Source organism: Tachypleus tridentatus, unplaced genomic scaffold (genome assembly GCF_004210375.1).
Source record: "Tachypleus tridentatus isolate NWPU-2018 unplaced genomic scaffold, ASM421037v1 Hic_cluster_1, whole genome shotgun sequence".
Classification (NCBI taxonomy): domain Eukaryota; kingdom Metazoa; phylum Arthropoda; class Merostomata; order Xiphosura; family Limulidae; genus Tachypleus; species Tachypleus tridentatus.
Window position 1 is genome coordinate 18650124 of NW_027467777.1, and position 15765 is coordinate 18665888.

The window sequence follows — 15765 nt, forward strand, 5'->3', positions numbered from 1 at the left end:
AATTCCCATAACCAGATTTACTACCTAATTCGCAAAACCAGGTTTACTACCTAATTCGCAAAACCAGATTTACTCCATAATGCCCATAACCAGATTTACAACCTAATTCGTTTTTATTATTCTCATAATATTAACCCTGATTTAAAAATTTAAGCCGCCTTATAAATCAATTCCAGTTTTCAAATTAAGTCATCAGGACGTTATGATTTCCTCAGATATTATAGATTCTTCCCTTTAACTGATTAGCTGTTTTGAGGACAAATTAATCTTGAAATAAATATACAAAATCATGTATTATAACCCCCACACCTTCTTAAATAACAGATAAAATCATGTATTATAACCCCCTCCCACACAACTTTTTAAATAACAAATTCTGTCTGGTTTTTACAGTGTCTGACTACTTTACGAAACTTTTGAAACCACATTCTGTTTGTTTGTTTTTTTAATTTCACGCAAACTAAACGAGAGCTATCTTTGCTACCCATCGCTAATTTTACAGTGTTAGACTATAGGGAAGGCAGCTAGTCATCGCCACCCACCGCTGAATTTGGCGACTCTTTCATCAACGAATAGTGTGATTGACAGTAACATTATAATTCAGCACGGCTAAAAGGGCGGGGATGTTTGGTGCGACGGGGGATTCAAACCCGCGACCCCTATATGACCCTTATATGTTATATGTTGACCGTTATATTAAATGTTGCTAACATTATCATCTTCATTATCACAGTTTCTTTAGATAAACTTACTTAACCACCTTACTAACTTTAGATAAACTTACTTAACCACCTTACTAACATTAGATAAACTTACTTAACCACCTTACTAACTTTAGATAAACTTACTTAACCACCTTACTAACTTTAGATAAACTTACTTAACCACCTTACTAACTTTAGATAAACTTGAGTTTCGGAAACACATGGAGCAATGGGTTAACGAATAATTTTCTTTTTGTACTAGCCCTAACAAGGTTTAACAAACGTGTGGTTTTACTGTGTCTTTTGTTTAACGTTATCATTCATGATGGTTTTTGTTTCTCGACATATCTTAGCTTCTGTAGTCGCGTGTGTTTACAGTTTTAACGTGGAAGGAAAACTCTGGTCATTTTGTGTTTTATAGCCATAAATATTTTTTGTAATCACCGCCATACAAACTACGACCGTAAAACGACTGTCTTGAATACAATGGATTCTCTGTGGAATAAAACATTATATTAATAGGGCTGATATCTTCTATAATTCACCTTTAGAGATAATTAGCATCCAGAATATTAAGTGTATGAAGCCACGAGATCGTTTAGAAATAATTACTAATGATTTATTGCTTGTAATGTGCCCCGAGAGACAAAGACAGAAAAACTACAGAAACATTACCCGTGCGTACAGTATTGCTTATCTCCAACAACGCTTAATAGCGCTGAAGAATTTTGATCAATTGAGAAATAAATGGTTATAAACACTTATGTCTACTTAATACGTTTTATAACTGGATCCAACAGATTTACACACACACAAAAACACTTATCCGATTATCTGGCGTTTATTAAGCGACATTCGACATTTTGTGCATGTTTCGATTTGGTAAATTATACAAAAATAATTACTGAAATTTCAAAACAAAATGTTCACTGTCATATCCGTTATGGTTTTTCTTCTCTCTTTTTTGCTAATTTAATACAAGCATGGAAACAATTACCATAACCAATACATTTATATGTACTATATATTGAGTATATATTTATAAACTCAACAAATAACATTACTACAAACTAAACACTTATTAAACAACATCAGTTTTGTATAAACTAAACACTTACTGAACAACATCAGTTTTGTATAAACTGAACACTTACTGAACAACAACAGTTTTGTATAAACTAAACACTTAGTGAACAACATCAGTTTTGTATAAACTAAACACTTACTGAACAACATCAGTTTTGTATAAACTGAACACTTACTGAACAACAACAGTTTTGTATAAACTAAACACTTAGTGAACAACATCAGTTTTGTATAAACTGAACAGTTAGTGAACAACATCAGTTTTGTATAAACTAAACACTTAGTGAACAACATCAGTTTTGTATAAACTAAACACTTAGTGAACAACATCAGTTTTGTATAAACTGAACAGTTAGTGAACAACATCAGTTTTGTATAAACTAAACACTTAGTGAACAACAACTGTTTTGTATAAACTGAACACTTAGTAAACAACATCAGTTTTGTATAAACTGAACAGTTAGTGAACAACATCAGTTTTGTATAAACTAAACACTTAGTGAACAACATCAGTTTTGTATAAACTAAACACTTAGTGAACAACATCAGTTTTGTATAAACTAAACACTTACTGAACAACATCAGTTTTGTATAAACTGAACACTTACTGAACAACAACAGTTTTGTATAAACTAAACACTTAGTGAACAACATCAGTTTTGTATAAACTGAACAGTTAGTGAACAACATCAGTTTTGTATAAACTAAACACTTAGTGAACAACATCAGTTTTGTATAAACTAAACACTTAGTGAACAACATCAGTTTTGTATAAACTGAACAGTTAGTGAACAACATCAGTTTTGTATAAACTAAACACTTAGTGAACAACAACAGTTTTGTATAAACTGAACACTTAGTAAACAACATCAGTTTTGTATAAACTGAACAGTTAGTGAACAACATCAGTTTTGTATAAACTAAACACTTAGTGAACAACATCAGTTTTGTATAAACTAAACACTTAGTGAACAACATCAGTTTTGTATAAACTAAACACTTAGTGAACAACATCAGTTTTGTATAAACTGAACAGTTAGTGAACAACATCAGTTTTGTATAAACTAAACACTTAGTGAACAACAACAGTTTTGTATAAACTGAACACTTAGTGAACAACATCAGTTTTGTATAAACTGAATAGTTAGTGAACAACATCAGTTTTGTATAAACTAAACACTTAGTGAACAATATCAGTTTTGTATAAACTAAACACTTACTGAACAACATCAGTTTTGTATAAACTAAACACTTAGTGAACAACATCAGTTTTATATAAACTAAACACTTAGCGAACAACATCAGTTTTGTATAAACTAAACACTTAGTGAACAACAACAGTTTTGTATAAACTAAACACTTACTGAACAACATCAGTTTTGTATAAACTAAACACTTAGTGAACAATATCAGTTTTGTATAAACTAACCACTTACTGAACAACATCAGTTTTGTATAAACTAAACAGTTAGTGAACAACATCAGTTTTGTATAAACTAAACACTTAGTGAACAACAACAGTTTTGTGTAAACTGAACACTTAGTAAACAACATCAGTTTTGTATAAACTTAACACTTACTGAACAACATCAGTTTTGTATAAACTAAACACTTAGTGAACAACATCAGTTTTGTATAAACTAAACACTTAGTGAACAACATCAGTTTTGTATAAACTTAACACTTACTGAACAACATCAGTTTTGTATAAACTAAACACTTAGTGAACAACATCAGTTTTGTATAAACTAAACACTTACTGAACAACATCAGTTTTGTATAAACTAAACACTTAGTGAACAATATCAGTTTTGTATAAACTAAACACTTACTGAACAACATCGGTTTTGTATAAACTAAACACTTAGTGAACAACATCAGTTTTGTATAAACTAAACACTTACTGAACAACATCGGTTTTGTATAAACTAAACACTTAGTGAACAACATCAGTTTTGTATAAACTGAATAGTTAGTGAACAACATCAGTTTTGTATAAACTGAATAGTTAGTGAACAACATCAGTTTTGTATAAACTAAACACTTACTGAACAACATCAGTTTTGTATAAACTAAACACTTAGTGAACAACATCAGTTTTGTATAAACTAAACACTTACTGAACAACATCAGTTTTGTATAAACTAAACACTTAGTGAACAACATCAGTTTTATATAAACTAAACACTTAGCGAACAACATCAGTTTTGTATAAACTAAACACTTAGTGAACAACAACAGTTTTGTATAAACTAAACACTTACTGAACAACATCAGTTTTGTATAAACTAAACACTTAGTGAACAACATCAGTTTTATATAAACTAAACACTTAGCGAACAACATCAGTTTTGTATAAACTAAACACTTAGTGAACAACAACAGTTTTGTATAAACTAAACACTTACTGAACAACATCAGTTTTGTATAAACTAAACACTTAGTGAACAATATCAGTTTTGTATAAACTAACCACTTACTGAACAACATCAGTTTTGTATAAACTAAACACTTAGTGAACAACATCAGTTTTGTATAAACTAAACACTTACTGAACAACATCAGTTTTGTATAAACTAAACACTTAGTGAACAACATCAGTTTTGTATAAACTGAACAGTTAGTGAACAACATCAGTTTTGTATAAACTGAACAGTTAGTGAACAACATCAGTTTTGTATAAACTAAACACTTAGTGAACAACATCAGTTTTGTATAAACTAAACACTTAGTGAACAACATCAGTTTTGTATAAACTGAACAGTTAGTGAACAACATCAGTTTTGTATAAACTAAACACTTACTGAACAACATCAGTTTTGTATAAACTAAACACTTAGCGAACAACATCAGTTTTGTATAAACTGAACAGTTAGTGAACAACATCAGTTTTGTATAAACTGAACACTTAGTGAACAACATCAGTTTTGTATAAACTGAACACTTAGTGTACAACACCGGTTTTGTATAAACTAAACACTTAGTGAACAACATCAGTTTTTGTGTAAAATAAGCGAGAAGTGCTTCTGGAGACTACGGTTAACCTCTCCTCTGGCTATAAAAAGCCAGAACTGCTGAAAATCCAGTGAACCTTGTCATTTTAGTAAAGCTCATATCTTCCGAAACTTCACGATATTTGTGAGAACAGAAACAGAGTTGCTTTAAACTTCCCCCTTCACCAGATCTCGTGAAGAAATATTTAAAAATAATCATTTTACATCGGTGGTGACAACGTTAAAACATCTCATAAAGTCTCTGTACAGTGTCAATATAAACAGCTGTTTAACAACCTTTTTTTAACCCAGGTACTTACAGGTGAGGAGATATACAAGTGTAAGAATGTGACATGGTTCAAATGAGTGGACACGTACGTTCTTCGTAAATTTATATCAGTGTCCATCGTCAGATACGTTGTTGGATGTCCCATTCTCCATGTTCGCTGTAAAATTCACCCTTCTAGTTATCCGCACGAGCCGTTTCCCGTAGATGAATTATTAAAGAAAGAACCATAAGTTTTATTCGACTGACTTCCGTTCACACGTGACTTCAACAGAAACGTCATTGTTGTAGTTAGATTCCGTTTCCCAAACACTCAGCCATTACTGAGTTGCCTGAGGGCTTACAGACAGCGGGCAGATAAGGACCTGGCAAACATTAAAACACAATAGTTTGTGACTTGCGAGGCAGGGCTGACCCAGCTGGTTGTAGGGAAATTCTATATTGTGAGTTGAACTCGGTTTTTATGAACTGACTTTGGTCGTGAATTATTAGCTTCGTACAGTAAGTTCTCTGTACCACAGACGTCTCGTGATATGGTTAACTTGTAAATCATGCCTTAGAAACAGCAGACACATGTGGGCCTGTGAGCTGAAAAAAAGAATGCGAAAATTGTTTGGGTACAATAAATAAAAGACAATAAGTATATATCTTTTTTAATGAACAAGAACAATAAAAATTGTCCTTAAAGTAATTTGAGTGCAAATTGTTAGAACTAAATTTGAAAACGTTTTCTTGTATAATTGTTTCCATCATTTACAGAGGTATCGTAATAAAATCGTAATGTACAAAATTATAAGAATAACAGTTATTGATTAAAATATCACTTGAAGTGGTTATTCAGAGAAAAAGAAAACAGTATTTTCATATCGGTTATACACCTTAGCCTAACTTATGTAATAACCTATAAAAAACTGTGAAAATTATTTAAAAGGATTTTCTAACAAGTGGGGAAAACTGGCATATTTCTGTTACCTTCGTTGTATAACACCTAGTTGACCATATTTCACTGATCTTCGTTGTATAACACCTAGTTTACCGTATTTAGTTACATTCGTCGTACAATACCTAGTTGACCATATTTCACTGATCTTCGTTGTACAATAAGTAGTTGACCGTATTCAGTGACATTCGTTGTATAACACCTAGTTGACCATATTTCACTGATCTTCGTTGTATAACACCTAGTTTACCGTATTTAGTGACATTCGTTGTACAATACCTAGTTGACCATATTTCACTGATCTTCGTTGTACAATAAGTAGTTGACCGTATTCAGTGACATTCGTTGTACAATACCTAGTTGACCATATTTCACTGATCTTCGTTGTACAATAAGTAGTTGACCGTATTCAGTGACATTCGTTGTACAATACCTAGTTGACCATATTTCTCTGATCTTCGTTGTACAATAAGTAGTTAACCATATTTAGTGACATTCGTTGTCTGGTAACTAGTTGGCCATATTTCAGGAAAGTTGAATGGGTGAAACATAAAAGTCACATGGTGATAAAATACTTCAGTTTAAGGTGAAAACACACAGAACGTGATGAACTTCTTAAGCCTAGCAGTTCATTACTAATTAGTGTTAGCATCTTAATTAACTGAAACTCGTTCACGGCGTTATTCATTAGCCCGACACTTGAGGCTAATATCGTATCATTGTGATATTCCGATGTTTGCACTAACCAGTCCATGGTAGTTTCAGTAATCAAACTTTATTCTTTTTTGTTCAAAATTATCCCTTTAGGTAATTATCAACCTAATCAAACAATTTTACAGAAATATAAATAAAACCCCTAAAACAAAGGCCGTGATTCGTTCAGCTGGTCCCTTGTTTGTTTAAATAACAGTTGATGTAATAAATATGTATAAGATAGCGGACGTTCTCTCTCAGAAATAAAAATCGTTTGAGATGATCACCGGAAAACTTCCCGTTGCTCAACTGAGTTAGTGGCACAATTGTTTTGTAATAATCAAGATGAACAGAAAGAGAGAAAACAAAAGTGCATGGTTCTTTCCTAAAAGCAATTACAACACTCGACTTTGAATCTGCTCTCTTAATGTGAAATCCTTCCTATATCCGCACAGCCGTTTAGCCAGGTTACATCCTGTTACATGCGCCAGAACCATCTGAACATGCTAACTGGTGTACAAACTCGAATGTTTCAGAACCAGCTAAGGTTCGATTTTACATTTTGTAACGCTGCATCTAGTTGTGTTCTCTTTCGTAATGTTTCTGGTTGAGCTGTTTGGGTTTCAGTTTTGGTTAATGACTAACTTAAACATCACAGACAACAGGGAATTTTTAAACATAATTCGGTTAAAGAAAAAAACGTCTCGAAACAATCGAGCCCACATGACACCATGCCTTATTTGGTCACGGTTGGCTAGCTTTAAGAAAGCTAACAGAAGCGCCACATGGCGGGGTAAACTACGTCACACAAGGTAAACAAAAATGGCGACAGCAAATGAAGAGAAAGATGAATATAATATGTCAAGCACACCGAATGCGTTTTAACCAGACGGTAGCCTGTATACTGTTGACATATCGGCCGAAATGGACTGTCAGTTGTCTCTTCTTTCATGGTACGGAACTGTGTTTCAATATTTTTCTGCTATAGTGAGATTAAGGACTATTTCCCACGGCTAAGGTGAGAAAATGGGACAAAATGTATAACCGTCCGTAAGGTCACAAGAACGACAGTGTGGTCACTTTATGGGTAAATTCGGTGTTTATTTTTCATGTGATCGACCTATATCTAGAAATATATCTAATATCATTTATAGGTTCTGTGTTCTCCACATCTACCGATCTGTATGCATACGACTAAGTATACGTTAGGACTGGAAAAGTAAACATATATAGCTGGAGTCACATTTCGATAATCGATATTGTACACCTGGCATTTTATATGTTGCATATTGAAATATCCAATAAAACTTTATAAGATAAAAGTGTTTTAAACACGCGAAATAAATGAAACAGACATTAAACGCTTTAAGTTTTAGCAGCTCAAATAGTGTGCTAAAAACCTGATTGTTTATTGATAATTCTGTAAAATCTGATTGGTTGTTAATAATTCTGTAAAATCTGATAGGTTGTTGATAATTCTGTAAAATCTGATTGATTGTTAATAATTCTGTAAAATCTGATTGGTTGTTAATAATTCTGTAAAATCTGATTGGTTGTTGATAATTCTGTAAAACCTGATTGGTTGTTGATAATTCTGTAAAACTTGAACGAATGGTTGCTGACAATTTTCTAAAACCTGACTGGTTGCTAACAGTTTTTTAAAACCTGATTGGTTGCTCACAATTCTATTAAACCTGAATGATTGCTGAGAATTCTCTAAAATCTAATTGGTTGCTGACAATTTAATATCGTGATTAAAACTTCAGTTTACCCTGCATGCCTTTAGTTTACGAACAGCTGATTGGACACGACCATCATCGCTGGCATTGGTCAAGAGCATGATGTGCCACTGTGACGAACACATCACCTTACTGATGGTACCCTTTGAATACTGTATATTTTTCTTTAAAGCCAGGTTTCTTCTTATTGTTTTTCTAAGTCCCATATAAAATTGTTTTTGATGTTTGATAACAAAAGTGTTCACAACATACATAGCAACTTTCGTTCAGACATCGTTTATCACGAGATCTTTATGTGAACTTTGTCGAGGCCACGTGCCGTTTTCTGTCTGACAAAAACTCGTGAAGAGACATTTTTTTTTTGTTAAGATTCTTTCACATCTATAAACAACACAGCAGAAAAAAACCAAACATAGTTGCTTACATCCTGCAAGAAATTACGACGTCTGTCAAATGAAATCGGTCCTGAAAACACCGAAGTGTTTTCACATAATAGGAGTTAAGTGTGACGTTAGCAGCACGTGTGATTACAATACATAGCAAAACAAACTAATATTTAATGTTCTGGCCATCGTATTAAATTTTCATTTTCCAGCCACGCTGTGACCTTGCTTAAAGGAAATTTGTTGGAGTATGTTTTGTCAGACCAGACACACTGTGACCATATTTAAAGAACGTTTGTTGAAGTGTTTTTTTAGATTACAGCCACACTGTGACCACATTTGTTGGACTATGTTTTATCAGAACTCAGCCACATTGTGTCCATGTTTAAAGGAAGTGTGTTGAAGTATATTTTGTTAGATTCAAGCAACACTGTAACCAGGTTTGTTGGAGTATGTTTTATCAAATCTCAGCCACAGTGTGACCACATTTGTTTAAGTATGTTATATCAGATTTCAGCCACACTGTGTCCATGTTTGTTGGACTATGATTTATCATATGTCAGCTACAGTGTGACTACATTTGTTGGTGTATGTTGCATCAGATTTCAGCCACACTGTGTCCATGTTTATTGGAGTATGTTTTATCAGATCTCAGCCACACTGTGATCCCTTTTAAAGTAAGTTTGTTGGAGTATTTTTATCAGATCTCAGCCACACTGTGATCCCTTTTAAAGTAAGTTTGTTGGAGTATGTTTTGTTGGATCTCAACCACAATGTAACCATGTTTGTTGGACTACGTTTTATTAGAACTCAGCCACATTGTGTCCATGTTTAAAGGAAGTGTGTTGAGGTATGTTTTGTTAGATTCCAGCAACACTGTGACTATGTTTGTTGGAGTATGTTTTATCAGATCTTAACTACAGTGTGAACACATTTGTTGGACTATGTTTTATCAGATCTCAGCCACACTGTGACCGTGTTTAAAGGAAGCTTGTTGGAGTGTGTTTTATCAGATCTCAGCCACAGTGTGACCACATTTTTTGGAGTATGTTTTATCAGATCTCAGCCACAGTGTGACCACATTTGTTGGAGTATGTTTTATCAGATCTCAGCCACACTGTGACCGTGTTTAAAGGAAGCTTGTTGGAGTGTGTTTCATCAGATCTCAGCCACAGTGTGACCACATTTGTTGGAGTATGTTTTATCAGATTTCAGCCACAGTGTGACCACATTTGTTGGAGTATGTTTTATCAGATTTCAGCCACAATGTCCATTTTTGAAGAAAGTTTGCTGTAGTATGTTTTGTCGTCTTGCTTAACTTTATTACTGTCTACATATAGATAGAGTAATGTAAGGCTTAGCTGTGGCATACTGTCACAAACTTACTTTAGTAATCGCCAGGTGTTGGAAAATGACTCTTTCAATAATTAATGCTTGTTTAAGTTTACACGTTTTGTTTCGTCTTAATACTAGATAAACCGAAAGATGTTCACTGAATAAGAAACTATGTTTAACCTTTTGAAAAGGTTTCTTCACCGACTTTCTCCAGATGGCGGTTGTGCATCCAGCAGTAACACTGCTTGCTCACTAACCCTTGTGACAACAAATTACAATGGACAAAAACTTAGATTTTAAAGGTGTTAAAATCTTAAACAACAACAACAAATACTATAACCAGTTTAGTAAGTATAAACACGTGAAGGAAAGCAGATTCTTAAATTAACTTTCAGTTTACCTTATTTCTTCCCTATTATTATGAAACGTAATAATACTTGGTAAAAGTCAGTAAGTCTGTTGGGTAGCTGGTGTTTTTTTGTAAGTTTCTTTTATATCCGCAAGCTTTAAATGTGTTTTTTGTGTAATTTTAAGGCGACTGTTTATTTTCCCAAACAAATACAAGTAGAAAAACAGCAACAATTCCTTAAAATAAAGGTTTCAAACAGGAACGTTTAAGAACCGGTTTTTATACTTTTTTGTTGTCTACTTTGTAATTGAAATCTAAATTAAAAAGAGTTAATTTGTTTTATGTGAAAATGTGTTTCTACATGTGATTACTTCTCTAATATACACTCGTACTCGTTGAAAACATTACATTATGTAACTTCTGGGCCCGGCATGGCCAAGTGTTTTAAGGCGCTCGACTCGTAATTTGAAGGTTGCGGGTTCGAATCCCGCTCGCACCGAAACATGCTAGCCATTTCAGCCGTGGGGGCGTAATAATGTGACTGTCAATCCCACTATTCGTTGGTAAAAGAGTAGCCCAAATGTTGGCGGTGGGTGGTGATGACTAGCTGCCTTCCCTCTAATGATCCAAGGGTTCCCAACCGGTGGGTCGCGACCCCACAGGGGTTCGCGAAGCCTTGGCAGGGGTGTCGCAAAGCCTTGGCAGGGGAGTCGCGTAGCCTTGTTAGAAGTAGCTTGGGATAACATTAATTTTATTTCATCAATTACATTTCCATGTCGCGAGTGCCAAAAGGTTGGGAACCCCTGCAGTCTAATCTTACACTGCTAAATTAGGGACGGCTAGCGCAGATAGCCCTCGAGTAGCTTTGCGCGAAAATTTAAAACAAACAAATATGTAACGTCTAGCAACAATAAGCCGTTTCGGTAACACGCTGAATTTATAAACGGATATAACATTACATCTGGACGTCATTAACTGGACGAAAGTTTCAATAGGTTCATTACTGACCAATATCAATGAACGAATATATCTTTACATCTAGGCGATGGTTAATGGTTTGTATCTCATATATTCTACATCTTGTTACCACTTGGCTGATATAATACATCCTAAGATATCTTATGATGTTATAAATATTATAACGGATTAAACAGACCTTTTACTGAAGTTATCTGATCATGTTTATCTCATATATCCAACAGTACACATCGATATGTATTTAACATCAATGTATTAATTATGAAACATGTTATTAGATCGTAATAAACACTCTAAACATGTTATTAGATCGTAATAAACACTCTAACGATTTCATTATGAAACATGTTATTAGATCGTAATAAACACTCTAACGATTTCATTATGAAACATGTTATTAGATCGTAATAAACACTCTAACGATTTCATTTCCAGTTTATAAGATCAGGGAATAGTAGATATAAAGTGGATGTTGAATGTGAAATTAGTGGTTTGCACATGTAAGCTTAATGAGTGTTAGATGTGAGACTACTTAGTATTAAATGTAAGACTATTAAGTGTTAAACGTATGACTATTGAATGTTAAGTTTAACACTATTTAGTGTTAAATGTAAGACTACTAAGTGTTAAATGTAAGGCTAGTGAGTGTTAAATGTAAGACTACTAAGTGTTAAATGTAAGGCTAGTGAGTGTTAATTGTAAGGCTAGTGAGTATTAAATGTAAGGCTAGTGAGTATTAAACGTAAGTCTAGTGAGTGTTAATCGTAAGGCTAATGAGTGTTAATCGTAAGGCTAGTGAGTATTAAATGTAAGGCTAGTGAGTATTAAATGTAAGGCTAGTGAGTGTTAAACGTAAGTCTAGTGAGTGTTAATCGTAAGGCTAATGAGTGTTAATCGTAAGGCTAGTGAGTATTAAATGTAAGTCTAGTGAGTGTTAATCGTAAGGCTAGTGAGTGTTAACCGTAAGGCTAATGAGTGTTAAATGTAAGGCTAGTGAGTATTAAATGTAAGGCTAGTGAGTATTAAATGTAAGGCTAGTGAGTGTAAAATGTAAGGCTAGTGAGTGTTAAATGTAAGGCTAGTGAGTATTAAATGTAAGGCTAGTGAGTGTTAATCGTAAGGCTAGTGAGTGTTAAACGTAAGGCTAGTGAGTATTAAATGTAAGGCTAGTGAGTATTAAATGTAAGGCTAGTGAGTGTTAATCGTAAGGCTAGTGAGTGTTAAACGTAAGGCTAGTGAGTATTAAATGTAAGGCTAGTGAGTGTTAAACTATATACTACTGACTGGTAAATACAACTTGTATGGGTATTGCGCATACAGACTGAGTAACTCTGACACGACTACAGTCAATCTCGGTGGAGAGAAACACTTGTTTGACAGAAGAATCGTAATTGAAAGAGAAACAGTTTTGTGTGAGGTTCATTCAACTTTGAAGAAATGAGTATTTCCTCCTTACCTGGCGCCCCCTACACATATATACACTCAATAATAATAGGAGCCGGTGAAGTTTCATTATGACCCTAATGTTACCATGACCACCTGTTGGCATGACGACTGTTAGTAGCAGAGTACCAGGATGTAGTACATAAACTATCATGAGAGATGAAGTCATGTGTATATTTCAAACTCTATACAAATTACAGGTTTTACCAACTGTCATGATCGTCAGATTTGTTTCTTTTGTCAGAATTTCCTTTCCTTCTTCTAGGAATGTTTTTGTTTTCCAGAGATTCCACTGACTGTTTACATTACGTGACGTCCATCTACTTTGTATCATTATATCTACTGATTGCTAGCAGAATCTTGAATAGTTATCTTAATTTATATAGTTATAAAAATAGTTTTAATTCGTAAAGACGTTAATGTAACCAGAGAGCTAACTAGACTGACTTCACTTCAAGTGTAACGTTACGTGGCTAGTTTCACTTCACTACAAATTTAACGTTATTTAAGTAGTTTGACTTGATTATAAATTTAACGTTATATAGATAGTTTGGTTTGAGTGTAAGTTTAATGTTACGTAGCTAATTAGGATTTACTATATGTTTAACGTCACGTAGCTAGTTTGACTAGAGTAGATAGATACGTGAGAACCCTTGTGTGTATCGTTGTAAGCCTTATATTTTTGTGAATGCGAGAACCTTTCAAATGTGACACAAATCAAAAACCTCACAACTGTGAGCACTTGGAGTGTTATTTAGAAGCTCTTTAACCCTCAGTTTTAAAACAATCTTTTTGTTCAACTGACCTTTGATCTTTGAATAAATCGTATAAAACTCTGAAATGTTTTCAGACACATTAATGTTTATTTACTTTATTAGATTATCTTTTTTATTTAAAAGGTTCGTTATTTTATGCAATGAGTGAGGTTTTATTTTTTAAGCTTTTACGAAAGAAGGTTTTCCCTTACAAGTCGCCAGACTGGCGCTTTGATGTTATGGTTTACAGATAAAGAAGGGTCAGGAGGGGTACAGCGTAGCCTGGTGAATAGTTTTCATTAATACACACATATCTGTATATATACTGTAAATAGGTCTTGGGTTCGAAACTTGCTCGTGCTTCGTTCTGCGTCTTTACCAATAGTCTAGTGGAATGTGATATTGTTATGTCTCGGTAACTGGAGTTAAAACCAGTTAACTAAATTAACACTTTCCCATCCTATTCATAACAAAATGCTACGGTCTACAGTTTCGTTACAAAATTCGATTTGTTGTAGTGTAGTTGTTTTCGAATTACTTTTCTGTCCTTGAAATCTATAAAAAAAATAAAGTTATCTACAGTATGTTGTTTGTTTAGACGTCTAATCTGTGGATCTGGAAAACTATAAAGCTGAACATACTATTTAAACAAAATAAAACGCCCTACATAAACTAACTCAGGTTCTTACGAGAATTTATTCTCGATGCCAGAGTTTTGTTTTCAAAACGATTTGTATCTCTCGATATAAAACACATGTTAAAATATAGCTGTTGTTTTTTTGTTGCTGGTGTTTCTAATTTTGGTTTGTTTGTTTAATTTCGCACAAAGCTACACCAGGGCTATCTGCGCTAGCCATCCCTAATTCAGCAATGTAAGACTAGAGGGAAAGCAGCTAGTCATCACCACCCACCGCCAACTCTTGGGCTACTCTTTTACCAACAAATAGTGGGATTGACCGTCACATTATAACGCCTCACGGTTGAAAGGGCGAGCATGTTTGGTGCCACGGATTACGAGTCGAGTGCCTTAACCACCTGGCCATGCCGGGCCTTTTAATTTTGTAGTAAATCATAAAAAAACAGCTACTCGAAGAAAACATAAAACTGCACAACTCAAATAAAGATTTCGTTCATAATATCTTCAACATTCGTTAAAATGTGTAAAACCATTTGGTTCTTTTAGGTTCTTTCGAAATTTTGTCATATACTTCTTTAAACAACTCGGAAAACAGAAAACAAAACGTCTGATAATCATAAAAGTGACACTTAAACGGCCTATCTGACCTTGTCTCGTTACGGTTGTAATATTGGTTATTGAAGAACGACACACAAATTAGTCAAATAGTCTGGGAAAAACGGTAGAAAACTGTCGTCTATTTCACAGTGATCCACGTGGTTAAATTACTCGCGACCCCACGAGAACAGATTAAAAAATAATAATTCTTATTGAATTCTGACAAGTTGCTTGTTGGTTCTAAAACAAATAATCATTTTCTTACATTTAATGAAATATAAAACAACACCGGTGTTTACAATAATGTAACGATAATATTACTATTATTAAAACTATGTATGTATGCGTGTGTATCCACACATGGAGACTTGAAAAAAACCCTGTTTCAGCCATAACATTTCCAGCAGGCCGTGTGTATGTTTTCTTGTACCAAAGCCACATCGGGCCACCTGCTGAACCCATCGAGAGGAATCCAACCACCGTTCTAGGCTTCTAAATCCGTACACAAACAACTGTACAAGCGGGTAGCCAGTAAGCCGTAGATAAATTATTAGAAAATTAAAAATTTGAGCGATACAACCGATAAAGTATGTATGTTGAGCCAAAGAAAACGCTCACAAAAATTGTGTTGCTCAGTTGATAACCAGAACCAAGAAATAATGTCTTTTAAGTTACATAAAACAAGATTATAGATACTAACTCTACATTACAGATGTATAGTATAAAAAGAAAAACGTTGCTGATAATTACTAAATCTACATTACAGATGTATAGTATAAAAAGAAAAACGTTGCTGATAGATACTAAATCTACATTACAGATGTATAGTATAAAAAGAAAAACGTTG

The 15765-nt window shown here is 33.9% G+C and overlaps 1 protein-coding gene across 2 annotated transcripts in view; it reads right to left on the minus strand.

Moving 5' to 3' along the window:
- LOC143241830 (nuclear receptor subfamily 2 group F member 1-A-like) overlaps positions 1-15765 on the minus strand; it is an 84343-nt gene that overhangs the window by 9666 nt on the left and 58912 nt on the right. The window contains exon 3 of one of the 2 annotated variants that reach the window (XR_013022299.1): positions 5104-5657. Coding sequence is in view for 1 of the 2 variants with exons in the window: in XM_076485101.1 (XP_076341216.1) it covers positions 5626-5657 (32 nt within the window). In the remaining variant the exon portion in view is untranslated. Of the gene's footprint in view, positions 1-4677; positions 5658-15765 lie in introns of those variants that run through there. The other variant, XM_076485101.1, reaches the window with a different exon arrangement.